Below are 27908 nucleotides of genomic sequence, written 5' to 3'. Positions count from 1 at the left end.
ATGGAGAGAAAAAGACATTTGGGGAGGCCGAGATGTTGATGGGAGGATAATATTAAAATGATGGTAGGGACTGGATTAATCTTGCTCAAGATACGGACCGATGGCGGGCTTATGTGAGAATGTCAATAAGATCCTGGTTCTCTAAAAGCAATTGTATGTATGTATGTATGTATGTATGTATGTATGTATGTATGTATGTATGTATGTATGTATGTATGTATGTATGTATGTATGTATGTATGTATGTATGTATGTATGTATGTAATTCTTACTTTTCAACATTTCATAGCTTAGTTACGCAGGTAACTAAAATGATAGTAATTAATATTTATTCAATTTTATAAAATAGCTTAGTGCTTCGTGTTAATTTTTCGTATGAAAACAAGATATAAATATGTAACTGAGTTTAAAGTTCCCACCAGTGACAGTAGTTTTCCGTGTTTCAGCTTTTGAGCTAAACATAGACTACACTCGAAATAGCCTTTCTTCACCTACATGTGCGCCATGCTGGTCGGATGAATACGCAGTCGCTATCGCATTGTGCGAATGAGGACAGGAGTAATCATTAGAACTAAATACACAGGTAACCTTCATACTCATGCATTTTTGTATGTTTTAGATCATTTTGCAAGTGGCAGTAAAAATTAAGAGCAGGTGTATGCACTATAAACGTCTGTGTATTGTTGGGATCACAAGCACATTTGGGACACTTTTGTATATAGAGGGAAAATACAAATTACTTCTAAATAAAAAGTAATATGAATTGTATATGTTCAGTAATGTACAATTTTTATTATGTTTAACGAAATCATTGCATCTGTCTATCATTATAGCTAATTAATGATGTGCGAAAACTTCAGCGGACAGCTCACATTTCTATTAACTATATTGTCCTTGGACAGATGTCGCTGAACATCTGTAATATTTTTGTTATTTTATTGTTCTGCCAATAGATGGCACCAACTCTATATTTTGAAATGCAATGGCGGTGGTCCGCGTTTCTGTTTTGAGTTAAATGAACTGGCAAATAGTGTATGTGAATGTACTTTGTATTTATGTGAGTTTATAAATTTGTAGTAATTGAGGCAAAAGTTTACTTGAGAGCTTGAGCTGTATAAATTTATTTACTTTAGCCTAAAAAACGCTACAAATCAATAATTTAGTGATTGTGTCTGAACTGTTTTATTTATGTAAGTTATTGTGTGTAATTTGAGTATTAAGGTAATATCTTACCTCCGTTATACGGTATTTTGATCTAATCTGTACACAAATAACGACATTAAGTATATATGACACATAGGGCACAGTTTACATGAATTACAGTAGCTAATATAGCACTGATTAGTAATAAATAGGCTATACAATAGTAAGTAGTTTCTGTGTTAATGCCAGAGTATTTGATTTTGAACTTTAGAAACTCCCTCAAAATTAGATCAACCTATTAGTTGCAACCATGCAAAATTAATAGATATCCATATCAACAGAGTTAAATGCAATTATTGTTCCGATTTTTCAATGTTCCATTGGCATTATAACGAAATTCTTCATATTGACCTTTATTAGACCTGGGTACCAGTACTAGAGAATAAGACATGAATCTTCGATCCCGCTATGCATAACACGGGAGTGAAAAAAATCGTATCTCCAAATTTTAGCACCACTCTAAAGACAAGATATAGCCTAATCACTGCAAAAGCTATAAACTCACCCAACCTGCTCCAATACCTCCGTTCCTTATATAGGCTACTCGACCGACAATTTTCTCAGATATTTTCGCACTAAATCATCACTTAACCCAGTGGTACCACCATTATGTTGCAGTTCGTGGGAAAGCGTTCCTTTCTTTGGTCCAGTGTAAATCTGTTTGTTTAGGCTGCCTGGCTACCAAAAAGCGTACATACAGCGCCTTCAACTTAAAACGCAACCCTGGCACCAGCAGGCGGGCAGTAGGCGTACTCTCAAGCGGTAATACCCAGCTGCGTTGTGCGGTAATTGAATTGCTTTGTGGCCCGGCATGCATTCTTCTACCCGTAGGTAATTAGTGTTAGTTTGTCTTCCTTAAAATTAATTTAATGGTGTTTAATTCCTTACCTTGAGACTTAAGATGTTCAAATTGACTTCCACCAGCTTCAATACAACGCTCACACTGGCGAAGAAGGGCTAAAATACGTGATCCAATTCCTTCCTTACATGCTTGAGATCATGGCCCGAATATTTTCTTAAAGTTCCTCTAATGTATGAGTATTGTTCACATCCACTTTATGTTTTAACATACCCCAAAGATAAAAATCACGTGGTGGTAAACACCATGATAAATTTAAACTTAAACAGAGCACAGTTCACCAAACACTTACAGTAGGTACTTACTTACAAATGGCTTTTAAGAAACCCCGAGGTTCATTGCTGCCCTCACATAAGCCCGCCGTAGGTCCCTATCCTGTGCAAATTTAATCCACTCTCTATCATCATATCCCACCTCCCTCAAATCCATTTTAATATTATCCTCCCAAAGGTCTTTTTCCCTCTGGTCTCCCAACTAACACTATATGCATTTCTGGATTCGCCCATACGTGCTACATGCCCTGCCCATCTCAAACGTCTGGATTTAATGTTCCTAATTATGTCAGGTGAAGAATACAATGCATGCAGTTCTGCATTGTGTAACTTTCTCCATTCTCCGGTAACTTCATCCCTCTTAGCCCCAGATATTTTCCTAAGAACCTTATTCTCAAACACCCTTAAGCCACATTTCCACTTTTGCAACTGTGCAGGAATAATGAGAGGCAAACAACAGTTGCCAGTTACAACGTCGTTTCCACTTTTGCAACTGAGGAGGAATAACGAGAGCCAAACAACAGTTGCCAGTTAGGCAGATATGCACAAGGTGAGATGCAAGAATAACCATGTGCGCACAAGCCTTGAACAAGTATGTGCGAGTCTCCTGCTTTGGGACTGGGAAACATTGGCAACTATTTGCTTCTTCACCAGCTGATTCCAGGTCTTCCGTAGGAGCTGCTGTTTTCAATCTAAACATTTGTATCAGTTCGGTGCATTCGACTAGTTTGTCGAGTATTTTGTCATAGGTTTTCTGTATGTGAGGGTATCAATAAATCTACTGACATGAGCCTGTCGCATTTAAGCACACTTAAAAGCCATCGATCTGGCCCAGGATCGAACCTGCAACCTCGGGCATAGAAGGCCACTGCTATACCAACTGCGCCAACCAGGCCGACTAAAGTAGGCTATATACATAATAATAATAATAATAATAATAATAATAATAATATTTATTAATACTATACACTTGAGCTACATTAGGCATTGCAGCCCGAAAGAGCAGAAGCTCGTGCTCGGGCGCAGTTCAGATCAGTTATACAAAATATATCACAAAATTACGAGAGTTCATTGAGCACAATCACATTAACAAATGGTAAAATACATACAGCATGTAATAACAGGTCTATATACAAATAGAAAATACAGAAGTACATGAATATTAGAGTAACAATTTTAACTCAATTAGCTTAAACAATTAAATAATTAATCTGATTTGTTTCTTAAATCTATGTGTGTTAAGTGTACTTAGCTCAGGGTAAGCTCTAATTAATGTATTATATATTTTGGGTCCAAAATTTCTGCTGTGTTTTAATCCAGCAGTTGTGTGGCATTTGGGAGTATTTAGAAAGAAACTGTAGTTTTGTCTCGTCTGGTATTCATGAGGATCATATTTAAATTTATTGTGGTTTTTATGAAAGTAAATCAGCAATTTTTGTTTATAAATTTGTTCTAGATTTGATACGCCAAATTCCTGAAAAATTAATTTTGTTGGGTAATCAAAAGGTTTATATAGACAAATTTTGATAATTCTTTTTTGGAGCAGATTTAAAGGACGGAGAGTCGATTTTGCCATTCCTCCCCAACCTAAAATACCATACTGAATTATTGATTGAAACAGAGCTAAGTACACAGTACGCAGAACATAAACAGGTAAATAAGAGCGTAGAATGGAAAATTTGTGGATTGTTTTACGCAATCTGTTACACAGAAAGGAGATATGCTTGTCCCATTTTAAATGTTGGTCAATAATAATGCCTAAATATTTAACTTGTGAGGATATACTCAAAGCGTTACATGAGCAAGTAGGTAGGTTACAATCATGTATAGTTATACTTATATTATTATTTATTTCTAGTTGCTCAAGGCCATGTGATGTTAATGAAAATGGTATTAATTTTGTTTTAGAAACGTTCAAAGAAAGTAAGTGAGCATCCAGCCATTCTTTAATAATATTAATACCACTGTTAGAATTTTGATAAGTTTCATTCCAACTCGAACCGCTAAATATAACCACAGTATCATCAGCATAAGAATACAGAGTACCAGAATATTTCTCAATGTCAATTTTAAGTAAATCGTTGATATATATTAAAAACAAAACAGGACCTAAAATCGTCCCCTGAGGTACACCTATATCAATGTTACGTGATTTACTAAGGTGATCATTTATTTTAGTTGCTTGAGTTCTGTTACTTAAGTAAGATTTAAATAATTTCAAAGCAATTCCATTAATTCCTAATCTATCCATTTTATTCAAAAGTATACTGTGATTGACCGTATCGAAAGCTTTTTGTAAGTCTAGAAAAATTCCTAGACATTTATTTCCTACATCTAATTCTTGAATTATTTTTGAGGTAACTGCCATAATAGCATCATCAGTGCACAAATTTTTTCTGAAACCAAATTGATTATCATTTAGTAGTTTATTTTTTTCTAAAAATGTTATTAACCGTGTTTTTATACATTTTTCAAATACCTTAGAGAGACTGGGTAATAGTGAAATGGGTCTGTAATTATTAAGATTACTTTTGTCACCAGACTTGTGAATTGGTATCACCACAGCATGTTTTAGGGCTGAGGGAAATACACCTTGAGATATGCACAAATTAAATATAAAGGCAAGTGGTTTAGAAATAGCTTCGATAATAAGTTTCAGGGTATTTGTTGTAATACCATCAATACCAGGAGCCACATTATTTTTTAAACTGTTTACAATATTAATGATTTCACATTCGTTTACAGGAAACATAAACATAGATGATATACTTTTATTATAAAGCTTATAGTGATGAGTACAAAATACTTTCTTTTTTATATTAGATACGATGTCATGACTTACATTAGTAAAATGATCGTTAAATTCATTTGCGATAGTTTCATTATTTTCAATTGTTATTCCATTTCGACTTATAATTGCCTTTAATATACTATTTTTATTACATTGGGTGTCAGTAGCTTCGTTTATGGTCTTCCAAAATTGCTTTGGATTATTTTTATTTTTGTTAAATTTTTCAGAATAATATTTGATTCTCTGATTTCTTATTACATTAGTGAGAATATTTCTATATTTTCTGTAGTAATTTAATAAAACATTGTTTTGTGGGTCTCGTTTAACTTGCTTAGCTAACTTATCCCTAGATCGTATTGATTTAACAATACCTGTGGTATTTCACGTGTTAATTAACTAGGTTACCTTGTTGACTAGTTTCAGCCTCTGGGTTATCCTCAGAACTAGGTGGTCTTCGCGCTTTCTGATTGTTTTTCTTGTGGGGGTGTGTTTGTGTAGTGTAATGTGGAGTCAAAAAGTGTGTGTGTTCTGAACTCGAGTTGTGTGTTGAGGATTTGATGCGGGTGTGTTTTTGTGTGCCTGTATATTTCGTATTGTTCTAGTGTGTTTAGTTTCTAGTTTTTCGGTTGGATATGTAGAATTACCATGTCTGTGTTTATGTTGCTATAGGTGTGGTTGGCGTGTGTGGTGTGTTCTGCGTATATGGAAGTGTTTTGTGATCTGATTATGACTGTGATGTGTTCTTTGTAACGTGTTTGGAATGATTTGCCTGTCTGTCCTATATGTAGCCTAGAAGTTGTTGCAGATACTGCGTTTGAGTTTGTATACACCTGTCTGGCTGTTAATGTATTTACTTATTTACGTATTTATTTATTTATTTAGTTATTCACTTACTGGTACTCACTTATTTATTTATTTATTCATTCATTCACTTTTGTATTTATTTATGCACGTATTTATTTATTCACCAGCCGTACCCGTGCGCTCCGCTGCACGCGTTAGAAATAAATATAAAGCAATTACGTAATTAAAATATGACATTTGATCCAGGGAACATTCGTGTTTGAAAAAAAAAAGGTAAAGGTATCCCCGTAACATGCCATGAAGGCACTTGGGGGGCATGGAGGTAGAGCCCCATGCTTTCCATGACCTCGGCACTAGAATGAGGTGGTGTGGTCGGCACCACGCTCTGACCGCCTTTTACCCCCGGGAAAGACCCGGTACTCAATTTTATAGGAGGCTGAGTGAACCTCGGGGCCGTTCTGAAAGTTTGGCAACGAGAAAAAATCCTGTCACCACCTGGGATCGAACCCCGGACCTTCCAGTCCGTAGCCAGCTGCTCTACCAACTGAGCTACCCGGCCGCCCACATTCGTGTTTGATAGAAGGATAAATCGTTTAATATGTTACTTAATTTAAATTGCATCCAAATAATTAAAATGCGATCATTTTGGTCCAGAGACCACTCATTGGTGCAATGACAATTCCTTTAACATGTTTCTAATTTTTATTACATGCAACCATAGTTTAATGAACATTGACATCATTTAGATTTAATGTGTATACTTTATTTTACTTGTTATAGGTTTCCATTGAATTATGGTAATAACTTAATTTTAACCCTTGTTTTCTACGTATTCAGTAAATGGTGTTTGGCCCACTATGGTTCTGAACCCTTCAAATAACTTAAATTATATTATATTATATTATATTATATTATGTTATACTATACTATATTATTATATTATATTATATTATACTATACTATACTATACTATATCAGAAGTTAATGTAATAACATTATAGCATTATGTCCATCTAGAGAAACTACACTTTCCAATGGTAAAATAATAATTAATTATACAAATCGGTTAATTTAGCTTCCGATATTACTTCATACAAACACAGAAACATTCTCTGTAGGCTATCTTTCATAGCTTTCGATTGTTGCTGTCCAAGGCCCCTTATAGACGAAGTCATTTGTTTTTTATTGCATTATACGGCCTTAGATGGCAGTTATTTTAATTTTAAAACTCATTTATCTCATTAAATATCAGTCCTATCAAAATTTTTCAAGAATAAAACTTATCGCAAATTATTTTTAAAGAAACTTTTGTTATGTAACATTTTTCACAAAAATCAATAATAAGCGAGATATTTCGATTTATTTAATTCAGGCCCCCTTATAATCCCCCTTTTAAATAATGTATTTTGAATGCCATATAGCCTAAAATCTAAGTTACAACGAACTTAATTTATATTCCAATTTTCATCGAAATCCGTTCATCCATTATCGCGTGAAAAGGTAACAAACATACAGACAGACATGCAAACAAAAGTTTCAAAAAAGCGATTTTCGGTTTCAGGGTGGTTAATTATATATGTTAGGACCAATTATTTTTGGAAAATCGAGAATTACCAGAAAAATTTCGGCTACAGATTTATTATTAGTATAGATATAAATATTCCCTTATGTATTTATTGATTCACATATTTATTCGCTTATATATTTATTGCTTATTTATTTATTTAATCAATTATTTATTCACTTGTTTATTTATTTATTCATTCATTCGTTTCTTCATTTATTCACTTATTTATTCGTTTGTTTATTTAGACATTTATTGATTTATTTATCCAATTATTCACTCACTCATTCACTCAATTACTTATTCACCCACTTATTCATTCACTTACATATTCACTCATTCACTCATTTATTTCTAATTTTACTTGAAGCAAGTACAGAGATAGGTTTGGAAGTAAATCTCGAAAAGACAATGTGTGTGATTATGTCTCGTGACCAGAACATTCTACGAAATAGAAATATAAAAATTGAAACTATATCCTTTGAAAAGGTGGAAAAATTCAAATATCTTGGAGCAAAAGTAACAAATATAAATGACCCTCGAGAGAAAATTAAACCCAGAATAAATATGGGAAATGTCTGTAATTATTCGGCTGAGAAGCTTTTGTCATCTAGTCTGCTTTCAAAAAAGCTGAAAGTTAGAATTTAAAAATAGTTATATTACCAGTTGTTCTGTATGGTTGTGAAACTTGGAATCTCACTTTGAGAGAGGAACAGAGGTTAAGAGTGTCTGAGAATAAAGTGCTTAGGAAAATATTTGGTACTAAGAGGGATGAAGTTACAGGAGAATGGAGAAAGTTATACAACGCAGAACTGCATTGTATTCTTCACCTGACATAATTAGGAACATTAAATCCAAACGTTTGAGATGGACAGGGCATGTAGCACATATGGGCGAATCCAGAAATGCATATAAAGTGTTAATTGGGAGGCCGGAGGAAAAAATACCTTTGGGAAGGCCGAGACGTAGATGGGAGGATAATATTAAAGTGGATTTGAGAGAGATTGGATATGGTAGAGACTGGATTAATGTTGCTCAGGATAGGGACCAATGGTGGACTTATGTGAGGGCAACAATGAATCTCCGGGTTCCTTAAAAACCATAAGTAAGTAAGTAATTAATGGTTTATTTGCCCTCCTGTCCCTACCGTTACCTATTATACTCTGTTCTGGTAATCCAATTAATCATAAATAATTTTAACCAGATAATTATTGGGCTCCTTCTGAAAAAAAAAAAAAAAAAGAGTTTGATTGCAGAAAAAAGACTTTTATTTTATTATCCAGTGGCATATACTGGTTAAAGGGTTTGGGCTACCACTGACCCTATTATTACACAAAATGTATTTTAAAATCCCTATAATAAAATTCCTTACATATTTATGTGAATTCCAGACGTCTTGATTGGGACGAAAATACGTTGATGACTTCGTCATTGAAATTACAGTTGGGCCACTTGCAAAGTTTCTGTAGAAATGACTTTTCAATGGATATTAGTGCCAGGCCGGATAAATGTTCTTGTGTATGAGTTGATCTACAGTAGGATTTTATTCTCTTCAATGCAGAAAATGTTCTTTCTACCGATGCTGACGTAGCTGGTATTGTCACAATTAATGTTGCCAATTTAAGGACTTCAGGAATAACTTGGTTCAGCTGGTTTTCATATATGGGCTGTTCCATGTGAAATCGGACAAAATTTCACAAAATCTGACCTCGCATTTAAAAAAAAAACGGTGCTTCTGTCATTGAAAGGCCTTCACTGGACAAGCCTAATGGTGAATTAAAATATGCCCAACTAGTATTACATTTCATTTTATAGAGCGTCAAATTTATCGTACTTTCGTAAAGTTCTTAGCTTTGGAAGAACATTGCTCAGAGACATTTAGTGGTAGAATTTTCAACGACATCTCTTTTTAAAGCAGACTCAGAGAGTAATATAATGACTTTGGAGGGATTATTTTTAAATTCTTATTCACTTGACTAGGCAGATTTATTTATTTTACTTTTTTTCTTTAAAAAATAGCTCAAACATAAAAATACGACAATATAGGCGACTTAATATAGAATGAAACACAGTTTACAGATCCAAAATTTTCTTTGAGTAAGGGTGAAAAAAAAATAAAGAAACAATTCTCATCGTGGATTTCTTCCCCGCGCGGCTCCATCCCACAGCAAGCTGAGCGTGCGTAGTTGGCCAACGCTAGCAGCTCGTAAGTTCCGTCATGCGAGTAGTTCACGCATTTGAAAACAACTCGAAATGAAAGACGTATTTCTCTGAATACTAAAATAATTACATAATCCTACACTAACCTGTTACTGTTTACTGATTGTTACTTCAACACTATTGGCAGCATGGGAGAAAAGTTTCATTTCCAGCTTTGATGTGGAGACAGGTATGAAGGCATGCGATGTTCTTGTTCCAGTGGACTTTCCTCAATAGAAGCGAGCTATTGATTTAATTTTGGAATCGCAATTTCTTTCTGAAAGTCATTAGAAGTAGTAGTAGTGGTGGTGGTGGTGGTGGTGGTGGTGGTGGTGGTGGTGGTGGTGGTAGTGGCGGCGGCGGCGGCGGCAGCGGCAGCACTTGTATTATCAGCACTATCCACTTCAATAATTTCCTCTCCTGTTCTTTCCTCTGTAACACTTGGGTTACCTGCGCTTCCTCCTACATTAGTTTTATCACTGTGATAGGTATCAGAATTGGGATTTGTAATATGTTCAGCACAATATTTAGAAGTACCGGTAATATCCGTAGGGGATGGTCTCATTATGTACCTAAATTGTATCAGTATGTAACTACTTAATTCCGATCCAGTTTTATGTTCAACTGTGTAAGCAAGTCTTATTCCTGGTTGAGTGTAAGAGAAGGCCTTACGGCCTTAAATCTGCCAGGTTAAATAAAGCCATTATTATTATTATTATTATTATTATTATTATTATTATTATTATTATTATTATTATAGTCTTGTATAATTGCAGGAACAAGTTTTACACATTCTCACAGAGTTTTTTAAGTTAATGGGAAAGTTAAACTTTTCCAATATCCGATTTGGCACTACCTTCAACTTTTCTGTGGTCCTTTTTCTATGTAATCGTTGGAAGGGGCTGAAGCAGCGATCTGTCCTAAAACGATTTTCCATTTTGGGCACCCTATAAAAAAGGATTTGAATTTTCAGTACCGATAATGTGTACATGTATTTTTGTGACGCGATTCTGTAATAGCATGATTGATAGCTATAATTCTTGCTTTTAAGGCAATACATAATCATCATCTTACCTTAATAGAGTAGTTTTTGTTGAATTTTCTGTAACACAATAAAAGAAAACTTTCAAACAATGGAACTGAATATCCACTGTCACCCTGTAATAATATACGCAGAAGACTGGCTGGTGGGTCACGTATTCGTCTCATTCCTTGTGTTGTAACTACACACCAGCTGTTTCAAGGCCAGCTGATAAGAATATTCTGGCTCCTCTCACATCGCCGCATGACGTTGCAGGGAGCGCGTATTTTTATAGCGGGATTTGAAATATTTATTTTAAGGCTTTTCATTTAAAATAGCTTTTTAAAAAAAATTGTATGATTTTTGTCTCAACAATAACTAATATTATAGTATCTTATATCCATACTTTTTTGGTGGTAACAAGTTATAAATCACAAAAAACAATATATCCATGATTTCCACAAACAATAAAATATATGTGTTACACCCCATTAATACACTTAAATGTGCACTACAAAATTAGCTATAGCTTAATTTTTTATTTCGAAGCCAGGCATAGTAGTATGTGTTTAAAGTAAGAAGAAAATACAAAATACGCTAAATTTTAAAGAATTTTATCTGAAAACTACTGGGCTAAGGAAAGCCAAAATTTGTACATTTACTAGTTTCCATATACTAAACGTCTGTACGAATTTTCAGACAATTCTGACATGTCATGGTATTTCGTTGTCCGATTTCATATGGAATAGCCCATGTGGCAGATAATATTTCATGAATAGGTTTGTTCGAAAAATCAAAGACTTCTGCTGAATATAATACACTTGATTCATTTTTCAAACGTACTTGATCAAAGTGACTGTTATAGGACTGAAATAATTTGTTTAGTGCCTCATTCGGGAAGTTTTCTCTATAAGCAGAAAATTTTTGAGAATCTAGAAGATGTGTGAACTGAAGCTTTCCATAATCAGAAAATCTGTCAGTAATTGCCATGTGCATACGATCTAGTATGCTGTAGTACAGCTGCCTGTATTTCAATTCATCATCTCCTTTTCTTCACTTTAATGGTGGTTCCATTGTATTGGCTGAAGAATTTTCATTTTCCATATTACTCCATATGGACGGAAACCCACTACGTCTGAACTCGGATATAGTATTTTTTTTTAACTTTGATACCTCTTGCAAGTAGTATGCTATGTCTAGACTTTTTGTCTGAAGAATATTGTAGAGCACATCTGTATGTGCGAACACTCTAGCATAGACTTCAAGAAGAAATATATTCTGAAACTGTGTGAAAAAATTCAAATATCCTTGAGCCTGCACAATTACAGCATCATCCCAGTTTTCTTCAGAGTCATTACAAATGATATTTTTAAAGAAAGCAGTCCGTTTTTCTCTGTATTCCTTTACTGTATTTACAAGCCGAGATGTAAAATTCAATCTAGTTGGTGCTACTTTTGGGAGTTTCTTGTTCATAAATTCCTTGAGTTTTCTGATCTTTTAGGAGATGATGAGAAAAATGCAGCTAAACCCGACAGTGTTTTGAAAAAAATGCAGCATTCTGGAATGGATGAAGTAGTTTGTTGCAAAACTAAATTGAGAACATGGCTGTAACAATGGACAAATAGTGCTTGAGGATACTTTTCTTGAACTTTTGTTTTTAAGCCATTAATATTTCCCGCCATAGCTGAAGCACCATCGTATGTCTGTGCAATTAACTTATTGCCGACATTGTATTCTGCTGTAACACCTTCCACATGCTGAAACAAAGCAGCAGCAGTTTTGTCTGAACTGACATTTGTGAATCCTATAAACCGTTCTTGAACATTGGCAGTACTGTCGACGTATCTCAAAACAGTGGACAATTGACTCTGATTAGAGCAGTAACTTGTTTCAACAACAGCAATGGCCACAAAAGGTTTTATGTTCTTTATCATAACCCCACTTATAGCAAATATTAAGTCATTCTGAATTGCGGGAGAAGTACCACGAAATACTGTTGAACTCTCAAGATGATTGGCCAGTAAATGGTCAAATTCACTTAAGGAACTTAAATATTCAATATAATTTCCTATAAGCTTATTGTCTGATTCCACACTCTCGTTATGACCCTGAAAAGCCAATTCTTGTTTTCCTAGAAAGCAGACTGCGTTAATAAGATGCAGTAAAATCTCCCGATTTTTTTTTCACAAGAGCATTGTGTTGGTTGATGTGTAGAGCTTTTTGCTTATCTAGCTGTAAATCAATTCTTGTCTTCCCAAAGTTTGCAAAGTTCATGCTACTACAAATATGAGCTTTTGATTTGTCGTATTCTAGGACTGCCGTTCGAAGGGAGTTCATATTAGAAAACCCCTCTTTTGACCACACATTAGTTTCGCGGCTAAATAACAAACATGGCCAGCAAAATAGTTTAGACAGTTTAGAAGTACCACACAACCCATTCCACTTACCATATGATGTTGAAGTGAAATGGCGTGTGTACTCACGCTGTTTTTCTTTTACGTCCATGGACAAATTTAACTCAGGAGTTGGTCTTTCCATTTTCACAATTTCAACTTTCTCGTTGTTATGTACGACGGTTAAAAGGCACTTTTAATAAACCTTCTATTACACAGTCATTTTCAACACAAACCTCTCCAGAAACTTGTTCTGCCATATTTTTCACAATATCACTTAATTGGGAAATTAAAAACTTAATAATTCACAATTAATATAACTCTTAGACACTCGAACAAATCACAGATTTAAAATAATGCACTGCAAGAACATAATCACATTCATGAGCTAGCGTACTAAGGGTATTGTTGCTTCGCGCCTGCGAAGAAACCGATCACGAGAGCGGCAACTCGCCTGGCCTACACTGCAAGATGGAAACAGAAGGGAGCGGGGGATGGGCAGTTGTGCTACAGGACAGTGTGCGCGGAATGGTCACAGGCAGGGGTGGTCACAGGTTTTTTTTTCAGGGAGAGATTTGAGGAGATAGTAAAAATGGAATAATGAGAAATAAGTTTATATACTCACTATTTGTTTCCGAGTCACAAACATTTACAAGTTGGCCTGAGTAGCGTAGTCGGTATAGCCTTCTGTGCTCGAAGTTGCGGGTTCTATCCCGGCACAGTTCGATGGCATTTAAGTGTGCTTAAATGTGACAGGCCTCATATCGGTAAATTTATTGGCATGTAAAACAAGTCCTGTGGGAAAAAATTCTGGTGCACCAGTGACGCTGATATAACCTCGGCAATTGCGAGCGTTGTTAAATAAACCACAATTTTTAAATTTTAATATTTACAATGACTGCAATACAAAAACAATGACAGAGTAATATTTACAGAAGAAGGTGACGAGGCTTCTTAGACATTTCATCCAGTACTTCATAAGCTTTTATTTCTACATTTTTATATATCATCATCAAGACCAGTCCATTTAATCTGTCTGCTTCTCAAGTAAGTCTTCAAACACTGCAATGTTGAGAACAACCATTCTGGTGTTGCTGTAGTTACAGTAACATGCAGAAAAGTTTTAGCGCCTTGTGAGTCCAGGGAAAATTAATTTCATTGCACCTGTTCAAAGATGATATAAAATCAGTAGGCATTAGGTGAAGATTTCTCTGATCAAGGAAATTTCTTCTCCACATCTTCAATTCATTAAAGAAAGACTCTGGTGATGCAACAACATCATTGGTCCACTGATTTACTACAGCCTGAACAGCAGTTTCTAAATCTTCATCTGATGCTCGCACTATGTTTTTAGGCAGCAAAGTTTGTATGGACTTTAGGATTCCCTTATTATTTAAAAATCTGTCCTTGAGCTGACTAATGAAATAGTCTAAGAAGGGAAGGAGAATTGAATGCCTAAAATACCTTTCAGGACTCTCTGTCTTGAAGTTAGAATGCTGTGTTTGTCTCCCTGCAATTCTTGGAATTTCCAGCGTAATTCCAGTAAGTTCAGCAACACTTTTTGCCTCTAGGTTCACTGGCTGAAAATTTAGACGAAAATCTTCCAGTTCTCTTTCTAGATTCTCACATAGTTCAATGCATGTCTTAAGGTCCATCTGTTCTGACTGTAGTAGACTGGCTAAACCATGTGACAGGCTAAAAACATGGCTAGCTACAATCATAGACACCAAAAATGTTGGTTTCTGTATGGCTTATATTACGATGTACCGAAGTACATATGATAATATTTCAGTGCAGAAATTCTGCGTCATCATATGATGGAAGAGTGGAACAGAGAAAAGTTCTCTCTGGCACCGGGATTTGAACCCAGGTTTTCAGCTCTACTTGCTGACACTATCCACTAAGCCGCACCGGATTCCCATCCCCATGTCAGATCGAATCCTCTCAGTTTAAGTTCCACTTCTTGGGTTTCCTCTAGTGGCCTACCTTCATGCACTGCGTCATAGAGATGTATGACAATGGCACAATGTTCATACATGTGCAGAGATGCATATCATGATATGCGAAAAATAATCACTTTGTAATTTAAGATGGTGTTTATTCCTTCGGATCCTGGCCACTTAGTCACCCCTACCGAGTTATATTATTAGTCCTCTTGCGTTGGATCTCTTGTAGTAAGTACCAGAGAACAGTGCTAATCTCCAGTGGGCAGTGGATCAGAGTTGCGAAGCAGAGGCACGAAAAATCCCAGATATAGGGATTTCTTTCAATGCAAAGATACGTTTATTTAACATTTTAGCAAAGAGAATTTACGTGGAAAACCCTCTAATTCCTACGTACATTCACGAATTAAAATCAATATTATTTTTGTTTCTTGTTTCGTATTTTTCTCTAAATTTCGGGAGGGGATATATCCCCTTAATCCCCCCCCCCCCTTGCGTCCGCCCCTGGTCACAGGCTACCCCTCGTAGCAGCGGTTTCTCCAGCGATGCCGCCTTGACAACTTGTTTCTTTTCGAGAGCAGAGAGTGCATATAAATGTAACAATTACTTTAATTTTAATTACTATGGTAAAACTAATAATACAAAATTATTACATTATGTTATATTATAAACTTTTTCTTTTGTAATTTCCTTGGGCTACCGCCGGTAGCCCGGTAGTCCGCAAAATACGCCCCTGTTATTAGCTTATTTATTTTTGTATATTGGTATGTTTCTCAATAAATCAATACGGTAACATAATAATGATTAAAAAATCTTACTTTTACGTGAGTTTATAGAGCCTTCACAATCGTCGGAAAAACTTCTTTTATAGCGTGAAGTAGTAGGATCTGACAATTTGAAAGTGAATCTTAAATTTGGAATGCTGTCACCAGTGGCTGAAAACCTTACACATATGGCAGTCTGGTAACTGCTTCACTAAAAAAAAATTCTTTCTGGTCCAATCAATTGTAATTTCATTTCAAAATCTGATCTTGACATCCGCGTAAATTTAAGAAAAGTATTTTTTCGGCCAGCTCACTTCCTCAGTCATGAGTCTAGTTTCACCCCTTCCTTTGTGAAATGTGCTTATCTAAAATGAATATGTGCGCAAATAGAAACGAGATGTGGGCAAGAGAATCTGCAGTTTTAACTGTCAACTGTTGTTTGCCTCTCATTATTCCTGCGCAGTTGCAGCAGTGGAAACGTGGCTATAATCTCTGTTTTATAAATTCTAACTTTCAGGTTTTTTGACAGCAGACTAAATGACAAAAGCTTCTCAACCGAATAATAACAGGCATTTCTGCCGCCTGCCTGCTGCCGCACAACACCACTTGATTTTCCCGCTATAGAAAATGGTCCATCTCCCGCCCACCTGCCGTGGCCAGGGTTGTGTCTTAAGTTGAAGGCACTGTACAAGGCATATTAAAAGCCTGAACAAACCATATCTGACCTGTCACTGATCTCCGACTTCACGAAAACTCACTTATTTATTTTTCTAGATATAGGCCTATGCAGTGCATTCTTTTGGAGAAAAAGGTGGTGGAATTCTGTGTAGAAATATATTATAGCAGATGGGGAGATGATTACTATTCAGTACACGGGAATTTTGTCGTTTTTAACTTCCTTTTCGTCCAGCTTTAAGATTTTCAAGACTTAAGAGGAGTTAAAAAAAGATTATGTTGAAAGCATAATTATTAACACATTTCTCAGTCCCATAATGAAAAATACAACAAAAAGGTGCCGGAACAGCGCATGTTCACCAGAAAAAAAGCAGTAGACCTATGTATATTTGTAAAGTTATACAGCCTTTCATTTCCATTTCATTATGAAATAATGCAACACAAATTAGACGTCAGTCCTGTGTTGTGCATAGTGAGATCGAAGATTCATTAATAACATAAGAAATAAGATTTGCATCAAAAGTTCTGAGTGCTGTACTGGTAGCAACTTTCTACTGATTGAGGGGATTCTGCAAGAGACTGGTGTTTTTGGAAGAAAGAATTGCCTAAAAAGCTCTGTGAGTATTTATAGAGTATAAAGTTAGATCTGTTTTTGCTCTACTGCCTAGAATAGGTCGAAACTAGGAAAAAGTGATGATACAATATATGAGGCGCTCAGTGCACAAATGACTCAACCCACAAAATTTACATATTGAATTTATTGCTGTAAAGAGCTGCTCATATTGTTCCCATCAAAGTTTAAATCAGCCCAATCATCATTTCAGCACAATTTTCGTTTATGTACCGCATTTCGCTCACTGTTACAGAGGTAAGGTGAAAATATAATTTTGTGGGTTGTGTCATTTGTGCACTGAGCACCTCATACCATAACCTGTATGCCTGTACGTCATTTAGCTATCCCATCATCTAACCCACCCTAACCTTGTCACAGTACTTGGCCCCTGTTACTTAGCTGTTGTCACGTGTGCCCACGTGCAGATTAGTAGAGATTTCTTTTGAAAGTGTACCAACTTCGTGTACTACTAGCAAAGTATGACATGCATGACGATTCCATAGGTTGTACTGAATTATGCGCAACTCAAAACTGGGAAGGAAATAATACATACGTATGTTTCTATGCAGCTTACTATTAATCACATTCTAGAAGATCTTAGTGCTTTAGTTTCAGAATATAGGTACAGAATGTAGTTTTGTGGTATTCAAGCTGAGGGCTTTGCTTTGCCCATTATCTGCAAAGAATCAAACTTGACCTTTCCTTCTCGAGAAGAAACGTAATCTAGCAGTCCCATAACCATAAAGCATAATGATACATGTAAAATATTCTTCAGATTATGTGAACACTTTAATAAAATGTAAATCCTCAGAGATTTCTCTCTCTGTAGCTATATTTGCATGATTATTTATATTTACTTAAGTTCTTTTATTTTGTTGAATGATCTCTTATCATTGTTCATTTGTTACTACCTTTCAATTACTTCCTTTTCAGAAATCAGATGATACAAACATGGACAATAAGAGCAGTGATGTAACAGTGAAAGTAGAATCTTCAGCAACTATTGAAAATAAGGAAATCGAGGTAAATAATTGAAAGTAGACACATTTTGAAACTGTTTCAAGTGTCTCAGGATTTACCTAAACCTACATATGAGATTTGTTTTCATTGTCTATCTTTCTATGGATGTATAGACGTAAATTTAGAGGAGTCTGCTAGTTACAAGATTGGTAGGATGCATATTTTCCAGGCTAGAGGGCCGTGGTCTGTCAGTGTTACAACGAAACGTTTCGTCCACTACTCCTGTAGACATCTTCAGTGGCTTGGTACACGTGTGCAGCGAGATCTACTGTATCAGGAACTGGCATTGAGACTAGTAGCACGTCACTATTTAAGGGTATTGTCACACGAGCTACATTTGTCGCAGGTTTTCTGCTACAAATGTAGCTGCCATAATTGTCGCAAAATGGGTGGCCACACGGGCGCGACAATCACTGCTAGTTTCTGCGTTAAATGTTGCTACGTGTGGCCACATGACATGCCACATGTAGCGACATTTGTAGCTAGTTCTTTTGCGTTTTGCAGCACTCAGCCATAGTGTAGTGGAAGCTTTCTTCCGAGATGGAGTATGAAGCCAAAGTCACTTTGTGTGTGTTGTTAGTGTACATTATTACGGTCACACACAATTGTAATGTGCATTAGAAGAAAATTTATAGCAGTGCCATAAAGTTAACTTTTATTCCTGTGTCGATTTTACAACAGACAATATTGTTCGTCACTAACAATTGGAAGTACGGTGTGGGTGAAGGGTTTGCTGAAAGGCTGTATGAAGACCTAATTTCTCGTGGTTCTGTAGAAGGGTCATTGGGATTGTACGACAGGTTAGACATGCTCTTCCCTTTTCAATACATGAATTTCTGAAGCATCTCCAAGTAAAAAGGAGTTTTAAATATGACCAAAAACACAACTCAAAGAGGGAATCTGTTTGTAACATATTTGAGAGATCTGTCTTGTAAAAGAATTGTTTTTTTTTCTTTTTTACCAAATGAAGTCGGTGTGAAGGGTTTACTCGAATGCTATTGTATAGATTTTATTATTTAAGGAAACCTTTGGTCGAAAATGAAAGAAAAAAAATGTGTACTCTCAAAGAATGGTATTTTGAAAAGAGTATAAGTAAACACATCTATCATAAAAGTTATCTTTTTCTTGGTTTTGCAGAATGCTTATTGGACGTTGCGGCAATTTAAACTTGACCCTTATATCCCAAAGTATAACTCAAAGTGGAAATGCCTTTATAAACAATACTGATTTGTGAGTTCTGTCCTGCAAAAGAATTGTACGTTTTTTTACCAAACAAAATTGATGTGAAGGGTTTGCTAGAACACTTTTGTATACATTTTATTATTGAAGAATTCGTTAGGTCGAAATTGAAAGAAGAAAAATGTATGTACTTTTCAAAGAAAGATATTTTGAAGAGAGTTAAAAAATAGAGCAACTCAGCTGGACTATATATAAGTGAAGCAATATTTATTGGCACCGTATTGTTAGTAACAAAATATGTCATATATATTGACATCGTATTGTTATAAATCTGTCATGATAATAATTTCCCATCTAAAAGTCAGTCTCCCTCTCTACATCACTCCCTCATAAACACAGGTTAATTCTGTTGTTATGATTACATATACATACTGAGAATTTCAACCATTAAAAAAACGGGTTTTCCTTCAAACTTGAGAATGCCTTTCTCCCATTGTAGGCCTACATCTTATCCAATAGAAAACAGAGTTTACGTTCTCTTAAACATGATAGATCACATTTCTCAGATTATTAAATTTCGGGGGAGGGGGAAACTGAAAGGTGAATCTTAGGGTATGTTACAGTTTCATGGCTCATAAAGTTTGTTACCAACAAAAGAAAATTTTAACGCTAAGAGATAAATGGGGTGGTACAAATTGCGATATCTTATAGCTAATTCGAGAGACAAATTTCACTGCACTCATCAATGTCACTTGTTTTATTTTTAAATACATTAGGCCTGAATAAAATGCCAGGGTGTTGTATGCCTGGCTGCAAATTCAATTACCAGAAAGGAACTTAGTGGCGATATTTATTTTTCCTTCTGGTGAAGTAACAAAAAACAGGAGTAAGATTAAGAAAATAGTATTTAAAATTAGCTTACGTGTGTATCCATACGCATTTGTAAATTTACATTGTGCTAAATTATTGTAATTCTCTACTGTAAAATGAATAACTTTGATTTGTTATTTCACTCTTTTTAAAGTCTTAATCTGTGTGTCCTTTACATGACATTTGATTTTCGCTTTCTATCTCATTTGTAAAAAATTAAAGATAACCATTCATTTTACACGGTTGTTTGTACTTTTATTACAATTTTTTTTTGTTTTCTTTTGCATGATATTTATTCTTTATTTATTGTCAGTTAGTAGATAAAAGTCTTTTGACATGCATATTCTTTGCCTCACTGAGTCTCCTCTGGGAATTAGTAAAGCGGAAATAAATATTAATATAAATTTAAAGTTTAAAAATATGGATTTCATAATAAATTCTCAGTAACTAACAACAATGTTAATTCGTTTAAGGTGGGAAATTATTGGTCACAAATAGACCTAACATGTCAGATGGCGCCAAACTTGCTACATTTACTGCTTCGTGTGGCCGCTTCCATTTAACTCAATGCGGTCTATAATTCCAGCTACATTTGTCGCAGAAAACTTGCTACAAATGTAGCTGCACGTGTAGCCACCCATGTCGCTACGTGTGGCCACCCAACAGCAGTAAATGTCGCAGAAAAAATGGACCCGGACGCATTCGAGTTGCGACACGACCTTGGGATGCGCCAAACTTGCTACATTTACTGCTCCATGTGGCCGCTTCCATTTAACTCAATGTGGTCTATAATTCCAGTTACATTTGTCGCAGAGAACTTGCTACAAATGTAGCTCGTGTGGCCGTACCCTAAGGTGTGGGACTGTTGTTGCTTGTCGTTGCCGCAGTTCCGCACCAGTGGCTTCGGTGTTCTGATTGTTTGTCATAGTGTCTAATTGTCGGAGAAAGGGTTTGATGTGTGTGCTTTTGAGGGCCGAATACCAAGCTTTGTTGACCTTGAGTCCTTCCTCCTTACGGTTAAAGTTGTTTTTGTGTTTATGTATTTCAATAGCTTCCTGATGTAACCTGGCATAGAAGTGTGGCATACTGCTTAGGATGTTGGTGTCCTGGAACCTGATGTTGTGATCCCCATCTTTAAAAGCATGCTCAGCTACAGCTGACTTGTCCACGTGATCTAGACGGCAGTTCCTTCTAAGCTAGGTGATTCGGGTCTTGAAGCTATGCTGTGTTGTAACTATGTACACTGACCCACAGGAACACGGGATTCTGTATACTCTAGCTGATGAAAGTCGGTCACTTTTGTCTTTGACAGACCGTAAGCAGTTACGAGACTGCCTAGTAGGAGTGAAAATTGTCTCCATGTTGTGTTGTTGTAGTAGGCCTATCTTGCTGATACGGTCTATAACTTGTATGTAGTTGGTTCAGATACTTGGACGATACTTTCGTCATCTGGAACCATGGAAGACAAGCCCTCGAGGACTTCCTTATCCATCTGAACAGCCACCACACACAGATTCAGTTCACCATGGAGACAGAGAAGGATGGTCAGTTACACTTCCTTGATGTGATAGTCTACAGGAAGGAGAATGGTTCCCTTGGTCACAAAGTCTACAGGAAACCCACCCACACTGACAGATATCTACACAATGACTCAAACCACCACTCCAGGCAGAAGCGGGCGATGATGAAAACTCTCTTCGACCGGGCCACAACATCTAAAACAGGAAATTGGTCACCTCATGTCAACACTGGAGGCCAATGGGTACTCCACAGGAAAAATTAAAAGAGCATCGGCTGGAGTTTACAGAATCCCATGTTCCTGTGGGTCAGTGTACATAGGTACAACAAAGTGTAGCTTCAAGACCCGAATCACCGAGCATAGAAGGAACTGCCATCTAGGTCACATGGACAAGTCAACCATCGCTGAGCATGCTTTTAAAGATAGGGATCACAACATCAGGTTCCAGGACACCGACATCCTAAGCAGTACGCCACACTTCTATGCCAGGTTACATCGGGAAGCTATTGAAATACATAAACACAAAAACAACTTTAACCGTAAGGAGGAAGGACTCAAGGTCAACAAAGCTTGGTATCCGGCCCTCAGAAGCACACACATCAAACCCTTTCTCTGACAATTAGACACTATGACAAACAATCAGAACACCGAAGCCACTGGTGCGGACTGCGGCGACAACGACAGGCAACAACAGTCCCACACCTTAAATAGCGACGTGCTACCATTCTCAATGCCAGTTCCTGATACACAAGCAGATCTCTTCGCACACATGTACAACGCCACTGAAGATGTCCACCGGAGTAGTGGACGAAATGTTTGGTTGTAACACCGACAGACCAAGCCCCTCTAGCCCTGAAAATACACATTCTATCAACGCCGGCTGTGAAAGCCTACGTTCTAAGATTAGTTACAAGATTGTTTAATTTAATTTAGAAACAAAAAACTATGGGCAGCTGATGTCATACGAGGCCTACAGAGAATTTTGTAAAACTTTTGTAGATAAATTAATATTGTACTGCATTTAATGAGTGGCCGGGTAGCTCAGTTGGTAGAACAGCTGGCTATGGACTGGAAGGTCCGGGGTTCGATTCTGGGTGGTGACGGGATTTTCTCGTCAAACTTCCAGAATGGCCCTGAGGTTCACTCAGCCTCCTATAAAATTGAGAACCAGATCTTTCCCAGGAGTAAAAGAAGGTAAGAGCGTGGTGCCAACCGCATCACCTCATTCTAGTGCCGAAGGTCTAGAAAGTATGGGACTCTACTTCCATACTCCCAAGTGCCTTCATGGCATTTAAAGGGGATACCTTTATCTATACTGCATTTAATATTTTGGCGATTTAAATTGAGTGATAAAAAGTGCTATAGGTAGGTAGCTAATTTTTGTAACAACCCCTTGAAACTGACTTAGAAGCTACGCAGATTCAATGTAGACCTACAATATTTTAGTGAAATTGTAAATACTCAAATATTTATATAGGCTACATATATATATATATATATATATATATATATATATATATATATATATATATATATATAGGCCTACATGCTCTCTCTCTCTCTCTCTACCCCCCTTCTCCCACTCACCCTCCCTTCCCTCAATCTCCTCTCGTTCTTCCTCTCCTCCCTCCATGTCTCCCTCCCTCTCTCTTTCTTTTTAAATTTGAGCTCTCAGTTCCATGCTCCATGTCTGCAGTAGTTTCATGGTTCTTGAAAGGATGTCATAATCCGATTTGATTAGATTTTATGAACACTTGATATAGACGTGACTCCCTTTGCCTCTGCCACATTTATAGCACACGAGAAGCACAGCATGGAGTTTAAGAAATAATTTTAGAAACTAACGTAAAAGCAGTGAATGAAGGAAGGATTTCAAACCAGACGTGACTAATGCACATGAAATAGTTTTGGAGATATGAACGGTTAAATCCATATGGTGCCAAACTTAATCTCACTAATCTCACAATGCAGTTAGAGAAACAGTCATTCATGTTGACCACAAGGTAGATTAAGATAAGAAGGTGTAACTGAGATAAGGAACTTAATTTTTCTCATATTGTAGGATGTTCATGTCTGGCTAAAAACCTTTGAAATGAGTTTGTATTTCAATCTGCAACTGATATATCTCTCCCCCCCCCCCCCCCTGAAGAAATTGTCGCTGTGAAACACAGAAGCATCAAAACATTTGACAGTTTCTCCCAATAGTTTTCCACCTTGGAAGATACTTTTAAAATCACCATCTTCACAGATGATGTGACCTTCGTGTCTGGGAATAAAGAGTGGATCATCTCTGCAACCCAGTCACAAGTCATATGTATCATATATGGAGAAAGGACTTCGAAGATACCATCAGCTTTCATCAATTAAGGGACTACGTCACTTAATGCCACAAGTTGCCATTCCTCACATCCGCTTTCTGGCCACAAAATGTTTTAAAAAAGTCGAGGAAACATAGAAAGCAGAAAACATTAATTGCAAATATAAGTAAGAAATATACTCTTAACATCGAAATACAGACTAGCATAAAAAATGTACATATGGTATACACTAATAACCATGGATGAATAGTCTTAATGAAACATGAAATTTGTAGACCTAATTGCAAAGTTTTATTAAGGTATGCCACTTCAATACAAATATGAAGTTACATATAATTCTCATCACTGCTTCAACAATTTTCTGGTATTCATAAACAACTACTCATAACTGCCTGCTTGACAAATCTGAGAAATAAACCAAACATATATTTAAGTTCTGTCATTAATTTTAATTATTCTTGTCTGTTCAGATTATCTTCAATTCGTTTGTTTCTGTAATTACCTCAGAATTCACATTTCTTATGTTGTTTAGTCTGTTAAATTTTTGTCATGAATATAATCTGTTGTGTATTACTAGCATTGGTAATGAAAACTTGTCAATCCTTTTTCTTTTTGTTTCAGAAGGTTAAACAAACATCAGAACCTACAGTTAAGAAGAGTAATAAAGAAGAAAAGAGTAGGAAGAAAGATGATAAAAGTGTCGAACAAGTGTTAAAGGCATTAAACAGCTTGGAAACCACAGAAGAAAAGTTAGCAGCTATGTGTAAAAAATATGCTGATATCGTTGATGAAAATCGTAAGCTTCAGGTAAAAAATTGTAATGTCATCTTATCTTTTAATATTCTGTTAACTGCATAATGAGACAAGAGCTGAGAAATTTTAAATTCAGGCTGACTGACTTTTTTTTTTTTAAACTAATGGCGGGTACTTGATTTTTCGTCATTCACCCTTATAAAGCCAGTTGTATAGACCAATTTACTGGCAGTCTTTGTCCAGGTTGTGCCATAAGAGGCTGGTCTATGCTACACTTGCAATGAGATGAGGTGATGATGGAGATTTGTTGGGATACCACAGACAAATCAGGGGGCACAGAGGAAACCCCTGTGTTACGTGGACCATGAACTTGCCCAACACAAGACATAAATTGGGGGTATGCCAGGCTCGAACCTGGGACCACAAGATTATGAGTCCAGCACTCTAGCCATTGAACCACTGTGGCAGTATATAAGTGAATCTCTTTTTCTTTTCCTCCAATGGTGGGTACTTCACTGTTCGTCATTCACTCATATGAAGCGAGTTGTGTACAGTCTGTACAAAATTAGAAAGGTACAGTTCAGCGGCATCAAGGCGTCAACATGGTAACCGCTCAAATCAACCAACCAGAGTCCATGGTGACAGGTCGGCATTGCCAACTGTTTCACATTGAGCATGTGGTAGCCAGCTGTTTTGTTCGGAAGATTTGAATCTTCGTTACTGTTTTACAACAAGTATTAGTGTTCATGGCTATTGTTTTCGTAGTTGTTTTGTTGTTGATCGAGGTAGAATTGTTGTGAGTTTAGTTTTAAATTTAATTTAGTTGTGAGTGTATTTGTAACATGATTTATAGTGTTCGTGCATTTGTACAATGTCACACAGCAGTAAGTTCTTACTTCTACAGTTAACGGCAGTTTTACAGAACAAACTTAATTCTACAAGGTGGATAATAAATTAATTCATTCGCGATCATGATCACATCGCTAAATGAAGTTATGTTACTCAAAATAGGGACAGTGATTTTAAAAATTCATAGCCTATATTGATTTTCCAAGGTATAATTAAGTAAGCTCCACTATTTTATCTACTGTTCACCACATTATGACGTTCTGATATATGTAGACCTAACACTTCTCCGCTATACATTATTAGCTAATGTTGTTGTTGTTGTTTTCTAATGCCAGGCGTTTGACAGTAAAGTCATTTGACCTCTTGCACTCCAATATTTTTCAAAGATATTATCATGGCCAGCCACTGAAGCACAGATTTTGAGGTGTTCCGAATCCATTTCTTGGTTTGAGTTGCACAATGGGCAGTTCGGGGACTGATATATTCCAATTCTATGCAGGTGTTTGGCCAAACAATCATGGCCTGTTGCCAATCTAAATGCAGCTACAGACGATTTTCGTGGTAAATCGGGAATTAACTGTGGATTTTGATGCAGAGAGTTCCATTTTTTCCCTTGAGATTGTGTGAGATTTTATTTCTTGAAGTCTAAGTATGTAGATTTAATAAATCTTTTCACAGAGTACTACGTATATTTAGTAACAGGTCTGTAAGTAGCAGTGCTGCCCTTCTTTGCTAAAGCATCCGCATTCTCAATTCCCAGGATTCCACAATGGGATGGTATCCATTGGAATACAATTCTTTTATTGAGTGATATTAATTGAGAGAGCATTTTAGTTATTTCTGCTGTTTGAGATGAAGGTGTGTGTTTAGAGACTATTGATAGAATAGCTGCTTTGGAGTCTGACAATATAACTGCATTTTTAAATTTATTGATGTGGCATAGAAGATTCCTGAGACTTTCACTTTTTGCAAGGATTTCTCCATCAAAACTTGTTGTTCCATACCCAAGAGATCTATAAAGTGAGAAGAGACAGCAAGTAACACCTGCACCGGCATCTTGTTCTCAGGAGATCAAGGATCTGTTGGTGTATAAATGAAGCCAGTTTTGTGGAGGGTACCTAATATTAATTGTCTCTAAAGACAATTGTTTTAGTATTTCAGTGTTTACTTCTGATTTTAGTATTTCTTCTGTTAAATTTAGATTATATTCTATATTTAATAGAGTTAAAGGATTTGGTTTAATTTGTAGGTTTTCTTTTAAATTCGGGATATTGATTTTCTGTTTTAATTCTTGAACAATGGATATGAAACTTTTTTGAGTTTTCAATCTACAGAGAGGACTGTATGAATGCCAATTGTTTCCTGGTAATCTAATAAGTTTTTCATATTGAATCAGTGCTTTTTCTTCTATTGTCATTTTGATGCTGTTAATATTAGTGAGGAATCTCATAGAATCTATTGGAGTTGTTTTGATTCCACCAGTAGACCTAATGAGTCTGAGAGCTTGATTTTGAACATATTCTATTTCGTTTATGAAAGGTGAAGTAATTAAAATTTCTCCGCAGTATGTCAGCACTGGCTGTATAAACATTTTGTATGTAGTGTTCAAAGTATTCCTAGAGCATCCCCATTTCTTTCCTGCTAGTCTTTTTAGAAGGGAGAATCTTTTACGAGCTTTTTCAGAAATGTATTTCAAATGGTTGCTCCATGTTAACTTACTATCGAAAATAACTCCAAGATATTTGTATTCTATGAAGGTGTTGGCCATTGTATTGGATATTGAATTCTCTTTTTTACCAAGTGAAAATATTTGGTAGTTACTTTTGCTTAAATTGAGTGTCATCAAATTTGATGTATTCCATTCATGTAGTTGATTTAGAGCTTTAAGAGCAGAATTTTGAATTTTATCTCTATGTCTGTAAGATCCGGAAGTCCACAAAACTATATCATCTGCAAATAGTGCTGTTTTCATGTTTGATTCCTCTAATAGGGAGGGTAAGTCATTTATATAAATATTGAATAAAGTTGTGCTGAGGACAGCGCCCTGAGGTAGACCTCAATATGTTTGTCAGTAACTAGAAAGTGAGTTATTGAATTTTAGTGGCAATGAATCTTTGACTAAGGAATTCTGATATCCATCTGAACATATTGCTGGAGGTACCTAATTTCTGGAGTTTTAGTAATAATATTAGCTAATGTGAGGTGGACTGTGGAGCTATATACTGTATCTTTTCTTTGTAAATTTAAATTGATTAGTATGAAATCTTGATTATGGTTTATACTATGTATTGTTTGCACT

General features: G+C 36.1%; 1 protein-coding gene across 25 annotated transcripts in view; it reads left to right on the top strand.

Moving 5' to 3' along the window:
- Positions 1 to 472: 472 nt before the first annotated feature.
- Positions 473 to 27908, top strand: part of LOC138705089 (gamma-taxilin-like) — a 299903-nt gene continuing 272467 nt past the window's right edge. For 5 of the 25 annotated variants that reach the window (XR_011333591.1, XR_011333590.1, XR_011333596.1 and 2 more), the window contains exons 1-4: positions 501 to 583; positions 1822 to 2030; positions 18035 to 18124; positions 24629 to 24814. Coding sequence is in view for 3 of the 25 variants with exons in the window: in XM_069833706.1 (XP_069689807.1) it covers positions 547 to 583; positions 1822 to 2030; positions 18035 to 18124; positions 24629 to 24814 (522 nt within the window). In the remaining 22 variants the exon portion in view is untranslated. Of the gene's footprint in view, positions 584 to 983; positions 1191 to 1821; positions 2035 to 18034; positions 18125 to 24628; positions 24815 to 27908 lie in introns of those variants that run through there. The other 20 variants (XR_011333593.1, XR_011333595.1, XR_011333594.1 and 17 more) reach the window with 17 other exon arrangements.

The sequence above is a fragment of the Periplaneta americana genome, chromosome 8 (assembly GCF_040183065.1).
Source record: "Periplaneta americana isolate PAMFEO1 chromosome 8, P.americana_PAMFEO1_priV1, whole genome shotgun sequence".
Taxonomy (NCBI): Eukaryota; Metazoa; Arthropoda; class Insecta; order Blattodea; family Blattidae; genus Periplaneta; species Periplaneta americana.
Note: the sequence above shows the minus strand (reverse complement) of the source record. Positions and strands in the feature narration are given on the sequence as shown.